Below are 18,481 nucleotides of genomic sequence, written 5' to 3'. Positions count from 1 at the left end.
CAGCAACATCCGGTTTGAGGTTTCAAAATAAAAGAATAACTTGACTGGTGACTTTGTGACTGATTAAATATTGTGGTGGTTTGCATTTTAATTCAAGCTTAAGACAACACTAAAATGTCAATAACAGTGGCAGTAATTCACCAAAAAGCCCAAATGATTGAATTATTCTATTTTCAAACAAGAGCTTGCAACTAGTTGTTGTGACTACTGTTTTAGGGCCAAACTGAAAAGAAGACAAAAATGATGAGAATACTATGAGAATACAGTAAAATTGTATACTTTACAGAATAAAGTAACATAATTGTCAGATTTTAAAAGTGGTATAGTTAGTATGTAGTAGTATGGCGATGCTTTAACTTTGACGGAGCATGGTCTTGACTTCCGTTGTTTGGTCTCTCCTGGTCCACAACAAGTGCTGACATGCTCCCTGACACCAGCTGCTGTCTCCGCCCCCTCTTCACTTGCAGTCCTCATTCACAGGTTTTTTTTGTTTGGTTTTTTACACATTCTTTGTATTTACTCACACTTGCATGTCACTAACTCAACTCATTGCATTTCAAACTGTCACTGTCATGAAACAGGACCTGCAGGGACTTGCATTTTAACAGTTGGTTTCTTCTTCGGCATGTAAACAAACCTTCACCCATGCTGAGTTTTAAACCCCCAACCCCCCCCAGCTGACTTTCCCCTCCACTTCCTAACAATGAGTCAACCTTGGGTGTCAGGTTTCTCGGTGTTGTGCCGCGCAAGTTTGGCGTATGAAAATAATCAATTGCCGTCTGTACTTGAGGCTCAATTTAAGGCCGTAATCAGAAAGCAGAAAGGCACACGGGGATCACAGTGCATAAACAAGTGTAACGTGATGTCACTCATAGAAAATGGGAATCCCGGACATGCCTGCTGCACGCATGAAGTGTCCCCAGATATCATCTCGGCGTACGCTGGCAGTGTAATGCTTTCGGTTTCGAAGGGCCTAATGACTGCACACTGCTTAGGCCTTCAATTACAGTACTTGCAGATTCTCACTGTTGGTGTCAGGGCGTCATCCGGAATCTCCGTAAAAAGTGGAGGTTCATTGTATAATAACTGGCGAGAGATACTGTACAATCACATGACATCTTTTCAACAGTACATGTATTATATAACGTAACTTTTTGTTTTGTTAGAAATAGGCTCCCATATGACCAACCATGCGGATTAATTTCCATCCTTCCACCATGTGCTTGTTGTGGCCTGGAGCAGTCATGTCAGACTTCATGTGACTGGACAAGAAACTCACATATAGCGTGACTTCAATCTAATTGAGCTTTTGCTTACTTACGGTTGCTAAGCTAATTAGCAGCTTCAAATGACTATGCAGACGGCTGCATAACTTTAGCCACAGCCTACTTTTTTTTTCCTGTGTTGTTTGTACTGCACATGTGTGCTGCAAGGCAGGAAAAACATGATGTCACTTGGAGCAGTAGTAGTAGTAGTCGTGTTTACAGTGACATCACAGAATAGCATTAGCATCACAAATGACTAGTGACACCCCCGCCGGGCAACCTTTAACCCCGCTCACATTGTCTACCCCAGCTGCAGGGCAGAGGGGGCAGAAAGGGGGTGGGTTGTTGCAGGGTTAAAGGCGGTCTAATCAGCTGGAAATGAACCCCTACCGCCCCCACCACCCCACCCCAACCGCTACCTCCCCACGCACCATACTCGGGCTGCTGAATTGGGGGGTTTTGGGGTGGGGGGGGGGGGTGCTGATCTTCAGTCAGATACATGCCCGGACGAGTATCGTCTACCATCATTTCATGCAAAGAAACAAAATCATGTGAAATTGGTGACTGCATTGTGGATCCAAATAAATGGAATAATTGACCCTGTTCCAATTTATCCCGTTGTTACCTAAATGCAACTATTACAATTACAATTGTAAGTTAAAGTGCAGGAATGAATAGACAACATTAGTATATGTAGGATGCAATAAACAATTGAATTGTTCTAACTAAAATCAAAATCAAGTAGTTTGAAAGAGTAAAGATCCTTCTCTGCTTTTGAAGTCAGAGCTGATGTTAGCCATGCGAGATTAGCGAGTTGGCAGCCAAGTAGCAAGTCTGTAGTATTTATTTCCCCAATGCTGGTAGCTGCAGTTTACTTACATTAATTTCAAAATAGTAATATGTTATCGTTGCTTTACACTTGTTGAAGAATGATGGGTGGCGCTCTCATAAATGTAATGTCGCCTCATGCTTCGAAAGCGTGTTTTGCATATCTTTCTTCTACCAAGCCGTGGCACCGGAACATTTTTCAGAAGAGACCATTTTTTTCAAAAAGAGCAAAAGTTACCAAGCTGAGTCTGACTGACTGTCCCATCAACAACAGGAGGTGTTACTTTTAAAACTGCAATATCCACCTTACTCCTGGGAGCTCTGATGTTAAAACGATTATGGGCACAACTTCCTGTCAGACGCCGAGTAACGCAGTGAGCCATTAGATACTTGCAGCTTTCCTTTCCCAGAGAGGCTCATTTTATTTTATTTTTTTATTTTATTATCACCCCCTATTGTATTTTTGAATGCGTTATGCTGTGAGGAAACTAGTTGCACTTTTCGTGATTGTACTAAAAAACAGAAGTCAACTGTGGCTACCAGATCAATGTTGCTGTGAGAATCAGAACATTGTTCACCACCTGAGGAACTAGGCTAAGGAATTAGATTGAAAATATTCATTTGAAAATGCACAAGTCTCCTTTCATTCTGTAGACTTTTTTTTTTTTAAGTCCATGGAAGAACACACACATACTTTGTGGTGAAGTAACGCCAAACCACCGAAGAAGATTTGCGGGGGCCATTTAAAAATTGAGAGCAGTGTCACAAAAATATCAGGTATGAATTCATGTGTATTTTGAGATACAGCACTGAAGTAATATTCAGGCAACAACATGTAGTTTGACTTTTTTCTGAATAGTTCATATGTGGACGTTTGGACTGTTGGTCATTATTAACCGAAAAATGCCATCATTTCAGCAGAGACATAATAAATGGTTCAATGATTCATATTAGAATCTTAACACCGATTCCAGCTGCTTCGACGGTAAGTCTTATTCAGGTTATACAAATGGACGGCACAGCCGTGTAGCAAGTTCATTGCCAACATGTGCCTGAAATACATTTTTACAACATTTTTGTCATTTTTTGCAGGTGTGTGTGGAAATGGGAGTCTTATTAAAAAGCCAAAAACTTGACACTAGGTGGCTTACGCTGGAGGAAATGTTCGTGCTCTTGGCTATTGCGTCTGTAAACTGCCCGGAGACCCACACTACAGCCATTTCCATTACCATCCACCCTGGAGACGCTCTTGTGTATAAACAAAAGTGGCCGGCGTTGGTGTCATCTCTCCGTGATCACAACCTCAAGGGCTCCGGTGTTGTCTCCCGGGAGCTTGTTTGGCTCTTTCAACAATGAGATCATCGCCCAGCATCAAACAACCACCACTACCACCACCAAAAAAAAAAAAAAAAAAAAAAAAAACTTCGTTCCCCTCCGTCAACAGGGAAGTGATGAGCATGACTGACATAAATGGATGACCACTGACTCTTGCAAACATGTTATTATGTTCAGCTACTACATATTATATCATATTGATCACCTGATGGTATGCCATTTAAAATCATGTGCCATCATGGTGTCACCTTTGTATGACCCACCAGGGAAAACATGCTATACAAACCAGCAATGATAGACCTTTACTGACATTCTGATGCACAAAGACAGTGTCATATGAAGACACATATGGAATCATTAAAAAAAAAAATGTCATTTAAGCTTTTCGACGTAAATTATGCACAAAGACAGTGTCATATGAAGACACATATTGAATCATTAAAAAAAAAAAATTTCATTTAAGTTTTTCAACGTAAATTATTGTGATTTCAGATTGTGCCTGAACGCAGCATCTTGAGTTTGTGTGTGAGAGAGGAAGAGAGACGGACGGACGGACAGACAGACGGACGGACAGACAGACGGACGGACGGACAGACGGACGGACGGACGGACAGACAGACAGACAAGAGGCTTTGTAGACATCTAGCGCCATCCGTTGGAAAATACCCGCACTTCATGGGGTTCCTTAAATGCTTTCTCACGTCAACTTTTGCTTATCAGAGACAGTAAAAACATAATAATAATCAATGAAAAACACAAGAGTGATTAAATATGAAACCTTGCATCACATCACAGCTAAAATGTAAATAATATGTAACTATCTCAGCGCTCAGGCTTGGTCAAGACTATCGCCACTGTCCCTTTAAATCCGCCGAGCATGCCTCACTTTTTGGCAGGAAGTGAAGTTTACCTCACCGGAATCCAAATAACGTGGGCATTCTTGGGTGCCGAAAGTGGCAAGGAGCTGCTCGTACAAACTCGCCGTCAGCACGTCTACACAAGGTAATTATTTTGTAAAAAGCACGACTTGAAATCCGCCAGCGTTGTCGTTCAACTCTCTTGTTTGCCTGCGCGTTGTCCGTATCGCCGTTGTGGCTCGGTTCGCGTGGCTCGCTTTTGTGTCATGGCTCTTCGTGCTTGCGTTACGTTATAGTCAGACATTCGTCTTATGAAGCGTCTGCGAAAGAGCGGGAAAGCGCTCTGTGCAAACGACGATGTTTCTCAAACATGTGGCTGTTTAAATTGTGTTTGAAATGGTGTAAAATTATGGAAGTAAATAAAATGTGTATTTGGAGACTCGTATTCGCCCTACTTCGGTTGTCTGGCCGCGGGTCCTCGTGAAGGATTTGCCTCCACGCATGCGCGAATGTGTCTGTCTTAACCTCACCTGAGCTCTGATTAGTTTAGCTTGATTTAAAATAGCTTCACATGTTCTCGCCACTTCCATCATAAAGCAGACAGCGTGACTACTGCGTCAATGTGAAACGTCATTAATTGCTAGCTAAACAAATAAAGTTTGGTAGTGATAGCAGAACGTGACGAAAAGTCATATTTGTTGTATTTTAACAGACAAGTCAAGTCATCTTTATTTATAGAGCGCTTACAAACAGCCATAGCTGTCACAAAGCGATTTACAGCAACACAACACAACAAAACAAACATAACATAAAACATGTTGTCTTTTTCAGTGCATTATTTCAGAGACGGCCTGCCCCCCATCGTTCGTGTATGACATCAAGACAGAAGCAGCCATGGTGAGTTGGCCCTTTCTTCCAAGTATTTTTGCCTTTTAATGAACAGGACAGCTGGCTGAAGTAGAGAAAAGAAGCAGGAGAGTGTAACATGCAGGAAAGGGCAATCGGCAAAAATTGGCCCAAGTACTACCACAGTTGAATTTATCATCAGACTGCCTTTCATGCTACCGTTAATTGGCAAAGGGTTTCGAAAAGGTCTCTTCGTGATTGATAAGGTTCTATGAGTTGAGGTCATTCAATTTTGTACTAGTTTTATTTTTCCTGTTGTGAAATGGGTGTTGTCTATTTGGGGCATGGGACCTTTCACTGCCATGGGGCATATCTGATGCACAGCATTTCCCGTCCACTAGTCAGTGCTGTTGCACTAGTGACACGTTTCGAATGAATCAGTGTTTGTGATTATACTTTTTCTTTTCTTATTCTTTTTTTCTCCTCTCTTTCTTCTTGTCTTCTATCTTAGTCTGTTTTTTTTTTGCCTTTTTTTTCTTGTCATCTTCTCTTTCTTATGCTATCTTCATAATCTGTCGTCTTCTTTTTCTCTTTTCCTCTGTCTTGCTTTTACATCCTTTCTAGTCTACAAACCTCATGTGTGTTTGTCTGTTTTCTATCTTATTTCGTTTTGCAGTTTTGTTTTGTTTTCTTATTGAATCACTTTCTTATTCTTCTTGTGTGTCAGTCTTCAGCAGTGGACCTCAAAACCAAGGAGGAGAAGGACGCCGAGTTGGACCGAAGGATCGAAGCGCTGAGAAAGAAGAACGAAGCTCTGGTCAAGCGCTATCAAGTACGTGGCCGACTCTCACAGATGTTCCATCCTGTTGGAGACAAAATGGATGCCAGGGGCCCATTTAATGTTGACTCGCCGGCCTGCTGCGTTCTTGTTGCCAACAGGAAATAGAAGAAGACAAGAAGAAGGCAGAGCAGGAGGGCATCGCCATCACCACGCCACGGAAGCCCCGGGCCCACGAACCGGCAGAGCCGTACCGTAGGAGGCTGGAGAAAGAAAACTTCACAGTCACGGTCGACCTGTCCAAGTCGCCGGCAGAGGGGGTAACGATGTAGAACCCGGGATGTTCTTTTCCTGGAATCATTGCTGTTTACGTTGTCATTACTTCAGTCGTCTTTTACTCATCATAACCGTCCGCCATTCACACAAACACACTCATGACAGATATTTCCTGGGCTGCGTATTGATGCCATTTCAATTTTCCCTAATTAATTAATTCATTAGTGATGGGAAAATTGTCATGTCACAGATTTTGTTTCAACTTTCTACAGTTACAGTTGCTTCTAATCAGTGCACAAACCCCCCCCCCCCCCCCCCCCCCCCCCCCAAAAAAAAAACACACCTGATCATTGTTTTTAATGAAGACGAGCCACAGACAGTGTCGGACCGACTGCGGAATTTGTAAACGGGTGGAAACATGAAATCAGTCATTGTCTAGTGCAGTGCATCAAACAATTTCTAAATCAGGTTGCCTGGCATGAGAGTAGATTTGCCGTTGGCTTCACGGAGGGCCGAGCCTGTGTTCTTGTCAGGCTGTCAGCGTGCCTTGCAAAGAGATAAACAAGATGGAACGAACGACCTTCCCCGGCAGCGGCATCAACATAACGCTATAAAATCCACATACGCGCTGTAATCTGTTTACATCTCGCTTTTATGTTCCGTTCCGTTTGTGTCACATGCTCGCCCGAAGGTAGACCACGTTTCAATTTTGGTCGCCGGTTTGGGTTTGGGTGTTGAGCCTCCAGAAATCCGGGCCCTTGTTTAAAACGCTTCCATTCATCAAATGTATTTTATGTTTCACGTTTACAAAGTATACAACAGTACCTTTAAAGAAAATGAGCTTTGTTAATTGAGGCGAAGGTTGAGACTAGAAACGATTGAGTGCAGACCTTCATGAAGGGTGGAACAATTGTGGTCTGCATATCAATATAAAAATGTGTTTATGAAGAAAAATGGCACTAGACTCCTCCACATTGCAACACAACTATTTTTGCCATCACTTTGATATGCACAACTACAACTTGCCTCGTACGTTGTTTATTTATATCATTCAAGGTTGCAGTTATCGTTCATAGCTGGTAGGAGGAGCAATCGCATTGATTATATGTCATGGACAGCTTGTGCGTCATGCATGTGGACAGCGTTTCAAGGAAATCAAATCAAATGTCGAGGACAAGTTGGCCTTTGAAAGACAGCCACTCTACCCTTCAGATAGTCTGCTGCTGTGACTGCTTTAGAGCGCCTTGTTGTTGGCCATGAGCGCGCGCGTGTCATTCATAAAATGACAGAAGATCAAGGTGGAAGGGAAATAGTTTTAAAATAAAAAAATGGTAATGCAAGTGTGTGTGCTAAAATGTTCAGCAATATTTCATGAGCGTTTGATCTCCCCAATATCACATTGCGTTTTTGCATAATCCATCTCACAGACAGAAGAGCTCATTAAAAGGCACCGAGGGAGGATTAGTTCTGCTTTCTCATTCAAATATTTCAAAACGCCACTCGACGACCTCGCTAATGGCACTAAAAGGCCAAAGCGCATCTCCTTTGCCGCAGGACAAGCGAGTGGTGGACGACTGGAAGGCCGCCACGCCCCGCGGCCGCAGAGCGTCTGAGGGGAATGACGGCCCCCGAGGGCCCAGCGACGGCCACAGCCCCCCCAGGAGGACGGGCTCCGGCCGGATGCCAAGGGGGGGGACCCTCGGAGGAGGAGGAGGAGGAGGCGGGGCCCGTCAAGAGAGGCGAGCGTGGGAACCGCGCATACCCAGAGATGGAGAGCCAGGTGAAGCAGGGGGACGAAGAGGAAGGAGGGGAAGGGGAGGACCAGGTGGAGGTGGAGGTGGAGGTGGAGGTGGAGGTGGAGGTGGAGGTGGAGGAGACGCAGGAGGGACACCTGGCGGCGGGGACAGAAAGACCAAGGTAAATCTACTTTTTATCAAATTGTAATACTTTTTTGGACCAGTTGTGACACATTTCCTTCATTCTACGCAGGAATGGGAGAAGAAGAGGCGACAGAACATTGAAAAGATGAATGAAGAAATGGAGAGAATAGCGGAGTATGAGAGAGGACAGCGGGTAACGACCACATTTGCATGACATATGTTTTCATTTCTGCTAGTGTTGAATGATTCATCCATTTTATCAGCTAATTCGTCCTGTTGGGACAATTTTTTTATTTTATTATTATTATTATTATTTTTTAGTAGCTTGTGTAGTTCAAAGAGCCTCTGCTGATCCGAACCGCTGACTCTAACAACATGGCTGCAAACGGAGCTTATGAAAGTAGGGATGTAACGATAAGCGCCATATTGTGATAATAAAATTTCCACAATATCGTCGTCATGTTCATATTTAAATGCACACATCTGTTTAAAAAAAAAAAAAAAAAAAGTCTGGCCCGCTTTGTATATTTACAGTGCTGACATTTATTGTCCTCAGGCAGACGGCGATAAGCCCCTCCGCAACTTCCTAGACGACCCGCGTCGCTCTGGTCCGGCCCCCGACGTGGACCGCAAGGAGGGCAGCAGGAGACACATGCGCAACTGGGGTGGGCTGGACTTTGACAATGTCAAGACCAGCGGTGACCTGGAGAAAGAGTGGACTGTGAGTCAAACGTGGAGATGCATGCAAAAATGGAAATTATATCACGTTTCAGCCCGCTGGGACGCCATTTAACAAAACCAAATCCACATGCGATTACGAACGGAGCTGAAATTCAACTGAGTCCAAACACGTAAATGTTGTGCCGGTCCTTCCCGCTACAGAGTCGGCGTCCTGGCCCCAAAGGTTCCATGGACATGACCATGTCCATGACGGGCCGCGAGCGAACCGAGTACCTGCGCTGGAAGAAGGAGCGCGAGCAGATCGACGAGGAGCGACTGGCGCGCCATCGCAACGCCACGGGGCAGTGGAGGCGCGAGTGGGACGCACAGAAGACGGACAACATGTAAGACACGAAGCAGGGCTGGCGGCCTCTACGGACACGCGTGCTCGTTACATCTGCGTACGGACCACGTCTTTTTTTTTTTTCTTTTTTTTTTTCCGTCGGCAGGTTCAAGGAGGAAGCAAATGTGGCGGCAGAGGGCGGCACGCCAGAGCAGGCTGGCAGAAGAGGTATGGAATCGTTGTCGTGGTAACGCAACGCGTCATTTGACTTCAGGGGAAGAAGTATGGGGGTGTGCTTAAAATTGAGGGCTGTTTTCCAATTGGAGCCTTTTTAGTTTTCATCACATGACAAGCATCTGTGGGTTAAATGTCATTTGGATCTTTTTATAACAATTTGTGTTCCTGGACGCCCACTCAATAACTCTCTCTTTGAGCTCTCTCACGTATTCATCGTTGCTTTTTTCACATTCACTTGTTCTCACTGAAACAATGTTACATGTTCATTCATGCTCACACACACACACACACACACACACACACACTCAGGCTTTCTGTCAAACACTCATTCATCCATACACAATCACGCATGAATCACTTCATCATGCAGATGCTGTCTCACTCACTCACTGTGACAGTCATTCTTATGCTTTCTATTTCACTCACTCTTTCATTCACTGTAACAGTCATGCTTATACTTGCTGTCTCACTCACTCACTCACGTATTTCTCACTCACTCATTCACTCACTCTCACTCACTCACTTAGTCTCATTGAGCCCCATGCACTCACTCATTCTCATTCACTCACTCTCACTTCCTATCACTCACTCACTCACTCACTCTTATGCTTGCTCTCACCCACTCTGAGTCCCATTCATTCCCATTCACTCTCTCACTTCCTTATACACATACTTCACTCACTGCTCGTGTTCCCTCTGCATCAAACTTTTCACCATTTTCAGTGTCAGTCGGCATCCCAACTTTTTTTTTTTTTTTTTTGGTCTCTCCTACCACAGTCACAGCCATGTGAGCGGCCGATCATTAAGCTCATAAGCTAAGTGGCAGGCTGTATTTCCCCAGAGTGGCCTTGAGATCACCTGGGAGACCTCCTAAGGGTCCTGGGTCCATACTGAGTAATGACCTCTGACCCACAATGCATCTGTGATGTCATTTCCCCCGCTGAGTGATGAGGCGGTGTCTTACATGTGTCGTCCTCTCTGCAGTCCGAGGGCGTCACTTTGGCAGCGGGCCTCGGGGCAGAGGCTCAGGTTAGACCCCCAGCGTGGCCCGCTGACACTTGCGCTGTGGCGAGTGTGTGTGCGTGCTTGCATGTATTTTATGGTGTGCACGGTGGTGCGTTTGTGGCTGGTGCATCGTGCGTGTTATGTTTTGAATGCGTGTTCGTGTTGTGCATGCATCACCAAACCTATGTTTTTTTTCCTCCATTGTGTCGCCTCATTTCACACCCCAGTCCAAAAGGGGGCAGCACATCACCAGAATTTGTCATTACTCGAGGGTGCCGTTTCCATCCGAGCAGCCAAATGGAACTGGTGGTGCTCATGTTTACCGTCTCAGCTGTAATTGCGTTCCACCTAAACGCAACGCTGACTCGTTGATGCCTTGTGAGGAGACAAGCGGTATTACACAGGCCTGACGTCAAAATCATCCGTGAAACTATACGGAATACGTACAGATGAGACGCGTACAGCTCGTAGGCAGTTGGTAGAAGGCCAGAGGCGAGGTGGGGGCTTGTGCCGGAGTGGTCACTATTTGTTAACAAGTCTTTTTCTCGCACGCGGGATGTGGGTGAAGCGTGGTCGGCGTCAGCCATGACGGGTGTGAAGGTTCAAAGCTGCAAATTATTTTTAGCGCCACTTGCCTTTCTGAGCGTTTGCCAGACTCTTAAGTGGAAGAAGTGGCATCTGTATTACATCACTCACTGCCTCTTAATTGGCCGAATGACTCCGGTGTCCTCATCTCTCGTCTCTTTGGGACTTTTAGCTCGCCCGCGCTGATCCCTCTTCCCGCCTTCTCTTTGTAACCTTTTCCTCACCTCCCGCCTCGCTCTTCAAGCGCTTTATCCCGCCTCGCCTCTCCTCTCCTCTCCTCCGCCATCCCTGCAAAGCTTTCAGGCTGCGACCTTCCTCTCGGCTGCTCATCCTCACCTCACACTTCTTTGCTTTAGACTTTTCTTTATGTCCATTTTTTTTTTTCATTTCTTGGTTAAGATGACCATTTCCTACCATCCTTTTGTCAGAAAAGACAAATCCCGGGAAAAAAAAATAATAATAATTCAATCAATAAATAAGGTTGTAACACCGGAGATTGAATTAAATAAATTAAAGAACCAGTAAAGTGCCATATTGAATGAAACCGTTTCTGCATCAATTAATTCATTGTGTCTATGCCTCTCCGTCTGAGGTCTTATTCAGTATTTATTTTATTGAATAATTGGTTGATTTTATTGTAACTACTAAAATTAATATTAATAAAGAAAATCAAATTTTATTTTTTTAACAATTTAATGACAGTAAGTTCAGAGAATGGATGGACAATTCTAAAATTGGAATGAATTATTTTAACATTAAAATAAACCATTTATGTACTCGGTTTGTTTTGTTTTTCACTCCTACAAATGAGCTGCTTCAACTTCCCATTTTAAAACTGGAATATGGCCCACCCATGATATAAACAAACTTTCACCATGTAGTATTTACGTTGCATGCGAGTGTGACGTCTCGTACGACACGACATGTACTTTTGTATTTTACATTTTGCGACAATGTTTTCCCCCCAGCAGATGATGGCAAGCGTCCCCCCAAGGTGCCCACATTCGGCGACTTCCTGTCCCACGGCAGGTCCCAGGGGCCTGGAGGGGAGCGGAGCCGAGGGAAAGGGAGAGGATGGAAGCCAAGCTACAGGTGCAAACACCCATTTTAAACACAATGCATTCATCCTAGATTGATTTTCAAAACAATTGATCTGTTCTAGTGTCGCTATCAAGCATTTTATCAGTAAATAAGCAGCACATCTGTTCAAAATGTCGGGTTGATTTCCATTTGTGCAGGTCTTAACACCCTCTGGTGGCGTTTTTTTTTGTTTTTTTTTATTACAGTATGCATGACAATCGCTGGGAAGGAGAGAAGGAAGATGAGGAGAAGGAGAAAAAAGACAAAGCCAAGCGCGATAAAAAGGAGAAGTCTACAACTGAGCCAACACAGAAGGTGGGCAGCAGGAAGGGAGGGATTACATGTTGGCGTTATGACTTCCTGCGTCTTTTCTCAGGTGGAGCAGGCAGAAGACGAAGAGCAGGACGACGACCAGTGGGAGGACACCAGTGAGGATGAGGAAGAAGCGTCCGACGAAGACGAGAAGAAAGACGCAGGGAAGGAGGAAGCCGACAAGGACCGCCGCGCCCCCCCTGCGCCCCCCTCGCCTCGCTCCCAGCCGTCGTCTGCCGAAAGTCCTCAGGAGCAGCGTGCGCCAAGACCCAAGGTCCACATCCCCTCACCACAGGCAAGCTCACGGAATCCCCCAGAGGCGGGGAAGCCCATCAGCCCCTTCCAGCTGCTGGACGGACACCAGCCTGTGTCGGACTGGGGGGAGGAGATGGAGATGCTGTCGCCACGGAGCAGCATGGGAGGGGAGAACCCCGTGAAACCTCCACAAAAGAAGGAGCAGGGGGAGACGGCCCAACCCATCGAGGAGAACACAGGTACTCCTGATACACGCCTGAATATTCCAATTTTGAGTCTGGAAAGAGAATCGCAGAGTGACAATAGGAATAGAAGTAACAAAGTGACTACAGTGGGATGCACAAAAGCCTGAAAAAGGTTCACCAAGTAAGAGAAGTGAACAATATGATAGCAGAATAGTGGCCAGATACTCCCCATGACATAAGCAGTCATTGAGTTGTTTTTTGTGTGTGTTTTTTTTTACACCTCATGTAAATGCATTATTTTAAAGTGACAGTAACTTACAAAATCGACTTTTTGGAGCTTTTAGCTGTGTTTAAATGCTAATTCCTCACCACAAACAAAACAGAAAAATTCTAGGTCATTCTGCTCTCCAAGCACCAGCCCCTCCCAACCTGAGAAAGCGAGAGAGTGCTCACTTTATGACATCATAAGGTGCCCACAAGGGGAGGGGCGGGGTTTTACGGAAGCGGGCATGTGACTTCCGCGTTACAAAATGGACCAGCAAAACACCTAATATTTCATTAAAAACGACTTGTGTCAAAGGGATTTAAGATTTAATCATTAACTTTTGGAAGGGCTTCCAATACCGTCTTGTAATTCCTTTCAACTCGTCTTTTCAGTTCCCTCTGCCACCGCAGTAGTTCCATCGGCTCCGGAAACGACAGAAGTTGTCGTGGCGGCGTCGGAGCCGGAGGCTGCTCCCGTACTGGCGTCGGAGGCATCGCCGTCGGAACACGCTCCATCGGATGTGTCCGTGTCCGACGCCACCGGCCCGGACGGCGCTGAAGACCGTCAAGATGCGCTTGACGCGCACTCGCAAGGTCATCAATTACTCACGTGCGTGTGTTGTTAAGCGGCATCAGTCGGACGAGGGATGAACCATTCAGACAAATTCAAATCGACATCGCAATGTAGCAGAATGCAGCTTTCAAATCGCAAAAGCTGCAATTTGGGAAAATATAATATTTCATTTCCGTGGGTTGGGAGGGAAAAAAAATGTGCGTGTGTATATATATATATTAATTGATGTATTTATTTTAAGTTAGTTACAATGTCTAGACATGCAGTCCACATGATTATTTTATGAAAAGTGGAAAAAGCCACCTTTTTTTTTTTTTTTTTTTTTGCATATCATCTGACTTGATTTACTGACTTTTTGTTTGCGCTGCACTCGCTTAGTAGAATTTTGTGAAGCTGTTTTGCACGCTTAAAAGATTGCAAGTCAAAGTATTTCGTTAACAACGCGAATTGAAGGAGATAAATTTATTTCATTCGAATTCATAGTTGGTATTCATTTTAGCATAAGGGTTGGAGCCAATATTTGTTGAATATAGTTTGGCCTTTTGAAATGTGCATCATGCCACCTAGTGGCCAGGTGTGTTTAAAACGTCGCCCTTTATAGCCATATTGCAGCCTCGTCAACAGGCCTCTACTTGATTGAACCAGGTGTGCTGATTAGGAGCACAAGTGCAGCGACTTTGCACCTACAGGCTGATTAACTTTTTGATTTAGAGGCCACACTTTATTTTTGATTCTAGTGTTTTGGATTGAATGACCTTGTGCACACAACACCGTCACATATCACATACACACACATCTGAACAACGAAGATCCAAAGGAGGACCGTGGCTGGAAAGTCAAGTCAGCAAAATTAAGTTAAGCAAATCTTTTATGTCTGTGGAAGCGTGTTGGCAATTTACTTCCAAAAATAAAAATGTGGAGATTGTTGGCCTTAATTGAACGTAGGATTGTTGGAAAGCGTCAACAAGACCAAAAAACTTATGGAAAATAAATGGGATATTGTTTGTTGTAATACGGACTGATTTATTGCTTCTGTGGTTTACAAAATACACAGAAAAGGGACGTTGAAAAATGAATCCCAATCAGATGATTTTTCATAATCGTTCATTTGTTTGTAGATGAAGCAGAAAGTCCATCAGCACCCACCGACCTGGTCAGCGAGCCCACCCGAGCAGAAAGCACGACGGAAGTAGAAGAAAGAGAGAAAGACGACCAAGATGGCAAAGACGACAACACGGACGACGTCGACACGGGCGCCGTTACCACAGCCGAGGCGTCCAACCAGCAGCCCTCCGCAGGTTTGCTACTGCTGACTTAATGGCGTGCGATAAGGGAGGAGCATCGGATTCTTTTGCGTTTTGCGGCAGTTTCTTCAAGCCACCGTTAATCATCAATTCAATGCCGACTCAATTACCATAACCGCCACCTGGAAGTCAAAGTCAATGTGTATTTATTTTATTTTATTTTTTTATCTTGCCATCTTGCTTGGTGGGTATATTCTTCCACACTGAATTCTGGCACACACACAAAAAAAATCTTTTCCAAAGTGGCCCCACAAAATCTGAAGCATCGAATTGTCCAAAATTTCTTTGAAGATGAACCGGCAACAAAAAATTGAAAGACAAGACAAAGACAAACAAGTGATAATAATTGAAGTTCAACTCAGGACTGCCCTCGAACTCCATTTTGAAGAATGAATAAATGAATATGTCCAGTCACATTTGTCAGGAATCAAAAGTGGCAAAGTAACGTCACTTGAGTTGCATAATGCGTTTTGGGTTTTTTTTTCCGGCCCATTGGGACGACCATTAGCGAGCGCCGCTGATCGCACTCGGCTTGCGGCTGCGGCGGCATCGCTTGAGCTAATGGCCAAGTTGAGAAGTTGTCGCAGCAGCATTCATGCTACACGATTGATTTGCTGACTGACCGATTGACATCTAACAGAATGTGCTTGCCGGTGGGACCTTGTGGTGTCTTTTGCTAGCTTTAAAAGCCCTCGTTTGATTGACGAGTCACAAGACCTTATTGTGGTGCCTCCTCCTCCTCCTCGTCGTCGTTGTTTTTGTTGCGCCGGCTCCGGGCGGGGAACAGGAAACCAGACAATTGCTGAGATGAGAGCCACAATTAGGTTTTTGCCAGGAAATGAGCAAAGTGCTGAAGCGTGATTGGATGAAGTCGCAAGATGGATGATTGCAAAATTACAGCAGACTTTCATTTGTGTAACTATTGTTTACATTCTTCTTGATACAATGCAGAACGATCAGGAAATTTGATTGGTTGACTTCAACAACATTTCCATTGAAGATCAGTTGTATTTAGAAGACCGTAATTGGTGAACTACACCGGCAATGTTGAAGTCGTATTCTTGACATGATTGCACAAGTCGAATGTTGGTGCGTTGGAAACAATGTAACCTTCCTTAACATAAAAAAGTGAAATTGCTCACTATGGCTAATTTAGCAGACCACGTTGCCACTCAATGAAGTCACACAAGAACCAAAATACATGTGACAGTCCTATCAAGCTGAACGGAAACGAAATTTTGAGGCCCGCAAGTATTGAGATGGTTACATGTCCAAAATGAAGCTTTCACATTTAGAGTATGTTCTTTAAAAAAAACAACTATGTATAATAATCAAATAACAATTCCCACTCCTAAATTTTCCATTCTTTTCTTTGTGTCAACAGTCTGAAGATGACATCATCGCTGGAGTGATGTCACACGTTTCTAAGGAAGAAGGGCGGGAGGATGATGATCTCACCATCGTTGTTTTACCCCACATCAGTGGCGGGAAGAGAAAAAAAAAATCATGAAATGGAGCTGCTGGAATCAGCTGAATCCAACGACGCCCCCACCTGAGATCAACCAATCACAGGGCTGCAGAGGCCAATCAGTCTGTCGTGAGCTTTGATTTGCAGAGACCCTTTAATAGGCTTCACTTGTTTCAACACACTTTTATACCAATTTTTATCACTTTTAAGCAAATATTGCGATCAGTTTTCCAACGTATGACCGCTTTGTCGTCATATCTGAAAATGTAACAAAAAGACTTTGATCAGGTTTGCCGTCCGAAAAGACTATTTTTATTTTGTTAATGTTTGCTGCACCGCCCATATCACTGCAATCAATAATTGCCACTCAGAATGGATCATGTAAGTTGGCGAATCATGAACTTTTGTTTATAATGCAAGATATGCATACATAGAAATTGCTTTTATGTCATATATATGTTTAAGGAGCCATTCATGAAAAGAAGCTGCTTTGTCGTCTCATGCCTTCAATTAAAATGTCGATCTGATCCAAATGGTGAAATGGCAACGTTTTTTGTTTGTTGCCTCCAAGCCACCGTTGTTCATCCATCCATCCATCACGCTGACACGTTTAAAGCTGCTGTCAGTGGACCAATTTGACCTTGCAAAACTGAAACAAAGCAAGTGACTCATCAGTACGAGAATGTTTATTTTTGTTTTTATTACAGCCTCCACTTGTGTTATGTTGTGGTGCACGTTTTACAACAAAAGCTGTGGGACAAAATTGGGACCCGGCCGTTGCACTTTTTTTTTTTTTTTTTTTTAATTAGGGCGTAGGCCTGCTTGGTGGGGCACGTTTGAGAACCACTGTAATACAAGTAGGAGTGGAAGCAGAGCCTATGGAAAACAACCCAGTGCCCAAGACAACGAAAGTAATTTGTGGAACATGGACACACTTCCACGCCAACAACTAAACGGAAAAATGAAAGTGTTGTTCATAACCATAAGCGTATAACGTCTCAATCGTGAGATGGTTTGTGCTTCTGGAGCCTTTGTCTTTCATTTCCGCCATTGCTTTTATTTTGAAACGACCTCCCGGAAACGGCCGACCATCTTCGGGCGGGCTCGACAGCCGTCCCGTCCCGTCCCGCGGATGAGAGCCTCCTCGAGTTCACTTGTCCCGCACCGCGCAGAGGACGAGCGACCGAAGCAGCATCGCCGGAGCCGTCGGCAGTCGGCAGTCGAGCCTTTTCCCCACGCCGCCTGCCTGCCTGCCTCCCGGCCCGTTGCTTGGACATCGAGGAACCGAGGGAAGGCGTCTCTCGGCTCCGCGTAGCCGTCCCGCGTCAGATGAGCTCCACGCCGGTGGGGGAAGTGTCTCCACTCGCGAGATGAAGGCAGCCGACGGAGGGGCCAGCATCACCGTGGACAAGCTGAACGGCGACCCCAAGCGGAGGCCCAGCTACCCGGGAGAACCGCGCGCCAAGCACGCCAGCATGTCCGCCAAGGTGTGGGTCAAAGTGGCCATGGCCATCGCCTATTTCCTGTGCGTGTCCGTGGCCGCCTTCGTCCTGGTCATCTTCTACGTCTTCTTCTGGAAGCCGGGCCCGCACAACAACAACAACAACATCAACAACATCAACAGCACCGGCAACGGCGTCGCGGAGCCGCACAACCGCACCGACTGCGCGCCCAAATTCGGATGACCGAGCGGGCTTTGCGTGCAGGTGAGGAGGCTGCGGCAGGAGCGCGAGCCGAGGAAGATGATGATGATGATGATGATGATGATGAAGATTGCATCAAAATGACCCCGAAGTGCCCTCTCAACCTTTTGCTGTCCTTGAACGCCGTCCACGATGAACGTTGACCTTGCAGTCAAGCTAGTTCAACACTTTATTTACCTTGAAGGACCTCCAGGAAAGGTTTCTCTTATTTCAAAAATTCGGACTCAGCAGCTATGTAGCCATCCCCCGAAAACTCGTTAAACGACGTATTTACCTTGAAAGACCTTCAGGCTGGGCAAATCCTGTTTCAGCAACTTTGTACCCCACAACCATCTTTTAAAGGTAGTTAAACACTTTTGTTTACCTTGAAGGACCTCCCCCATAAACCCTTACTACTACCTCCTGTAGCTTTATTTTTTTTAATTGACCCCCCCCCACCCC

The 18,481-nt window shown here is 45.0% G+C and overlaps 1 protein-coding gene and 1 long non-coding RNA gene across 6 annotated transcripts; both read left to right on the top strand.

The window, feature by feature from the left end:
* The first annotated feature begins 2,688 nt into the window (after window positions 1–2,688).
* Window positions 2,689–3,461, top strand: LOC144032818 (uncharacterized). The gene is made up of 3 exons (XR_013287803.1): window positions 2,689–2,870; window positions 3,012–3,078; window positions 3,186–3,461. It is a non-coding gene; the product is annotated as an uncharacterized LOC144032818 (long non-coding RNA).
* A 575-nt stretch (window positions 3,462–4,036) lies between these two features.
* Window positions 4,037–16,870, top strand: ccdc9 (coiled-coil domain containing 9). 5 transcript variants are annotated; one of them, XM_077541468.1, is made up of 16 exons: window positions 4,292–4,430; window positions 5,117–5,182; window positions 5,859–5,963; window positions 6,071–6,229; window positions 7,740–8,102; window positions 8,175–8,258; window positions 8,622–8,786; window positions 8,948–9,129; window positions 9,235–9,296; window positions 10,290–10,334; window positions 11,867–11,987; window positions 12,182–12,290; window positions 12,352–12,781; window positions 13,385–13,585; window positions 14,684–14,863; window positions 16,254–16,870. In XM_077541468.1, exons 2-16 carry the CDS (start codon window positions 5,180–5,182, stop codon window positions 16,256–16,258), a joined length of 2,214 nt encoding a protein of 737 aa, XP_077397594.1. In that variant the 5' UTR covers window positions 4,292–4,430; window positions 5,117–5,179; the 3' UTR covers window positions 16,259–16,870. The 5 variants fall into 5 exon arrangements, with proteins under 5 accessions (XP_077397597.1, XP_077397594.1, XP_077397593.1 ...); XM_077541467.1 differs by having other exon boundaries at window positions 11,864–11,987; XM_077541471.1 differs by lacking the exon at window positions 16,254–16,870 and having other exon boundaries at window positions 4,037–4,430; window positions 11,864–11,987; window positions 13,385–13,601; window positions 14,684–14,820.
* The last annotated feature ends 1,611 nt before the right edge of the window (window positions 16,871–18,481 follow it).

The sequence above is a fragment of the Festucalex cinctus genome, chromosome 13, assembly GCF_051991245.1.
Source record: "Festucalex cinctus isolate MCC-2025b chromosome 13, RoL_Fcin_1.0, whole genome shotgun sequence".
Taxonomy (NCBI): domain Eukaryota; kingdom Metazoa; phylum Chordata; class Actinopteri; order Syngnathiformes; family Syngnathidae; genus Festucalex; species Festucalex cinctus.
Note: the sequence above shows the minus strand (reverse complement) of the source record. Positions and strands in the feature narration are given on the sequence as shown.

Bases quoted from the DNA above. Each gene is read 5' to 3' on its own strand.
- ccdc9 (XM_077541467.1), top strand. The intron at 5,964-6,070 runs GTACGTGGCCGA...TGTTGCCAACAG, and splicing joins CTCTGGTCAAGCGCTATCAA to GAAATAGAAGAAGACAAGAA. The intron at 8,259-8,621 runs GTAACGACCACA...TATTGTCCTCAG, and splicing joins AGTATGAGAGAGGACAGCGG to GCAGACGGCGATAAGCCCCT.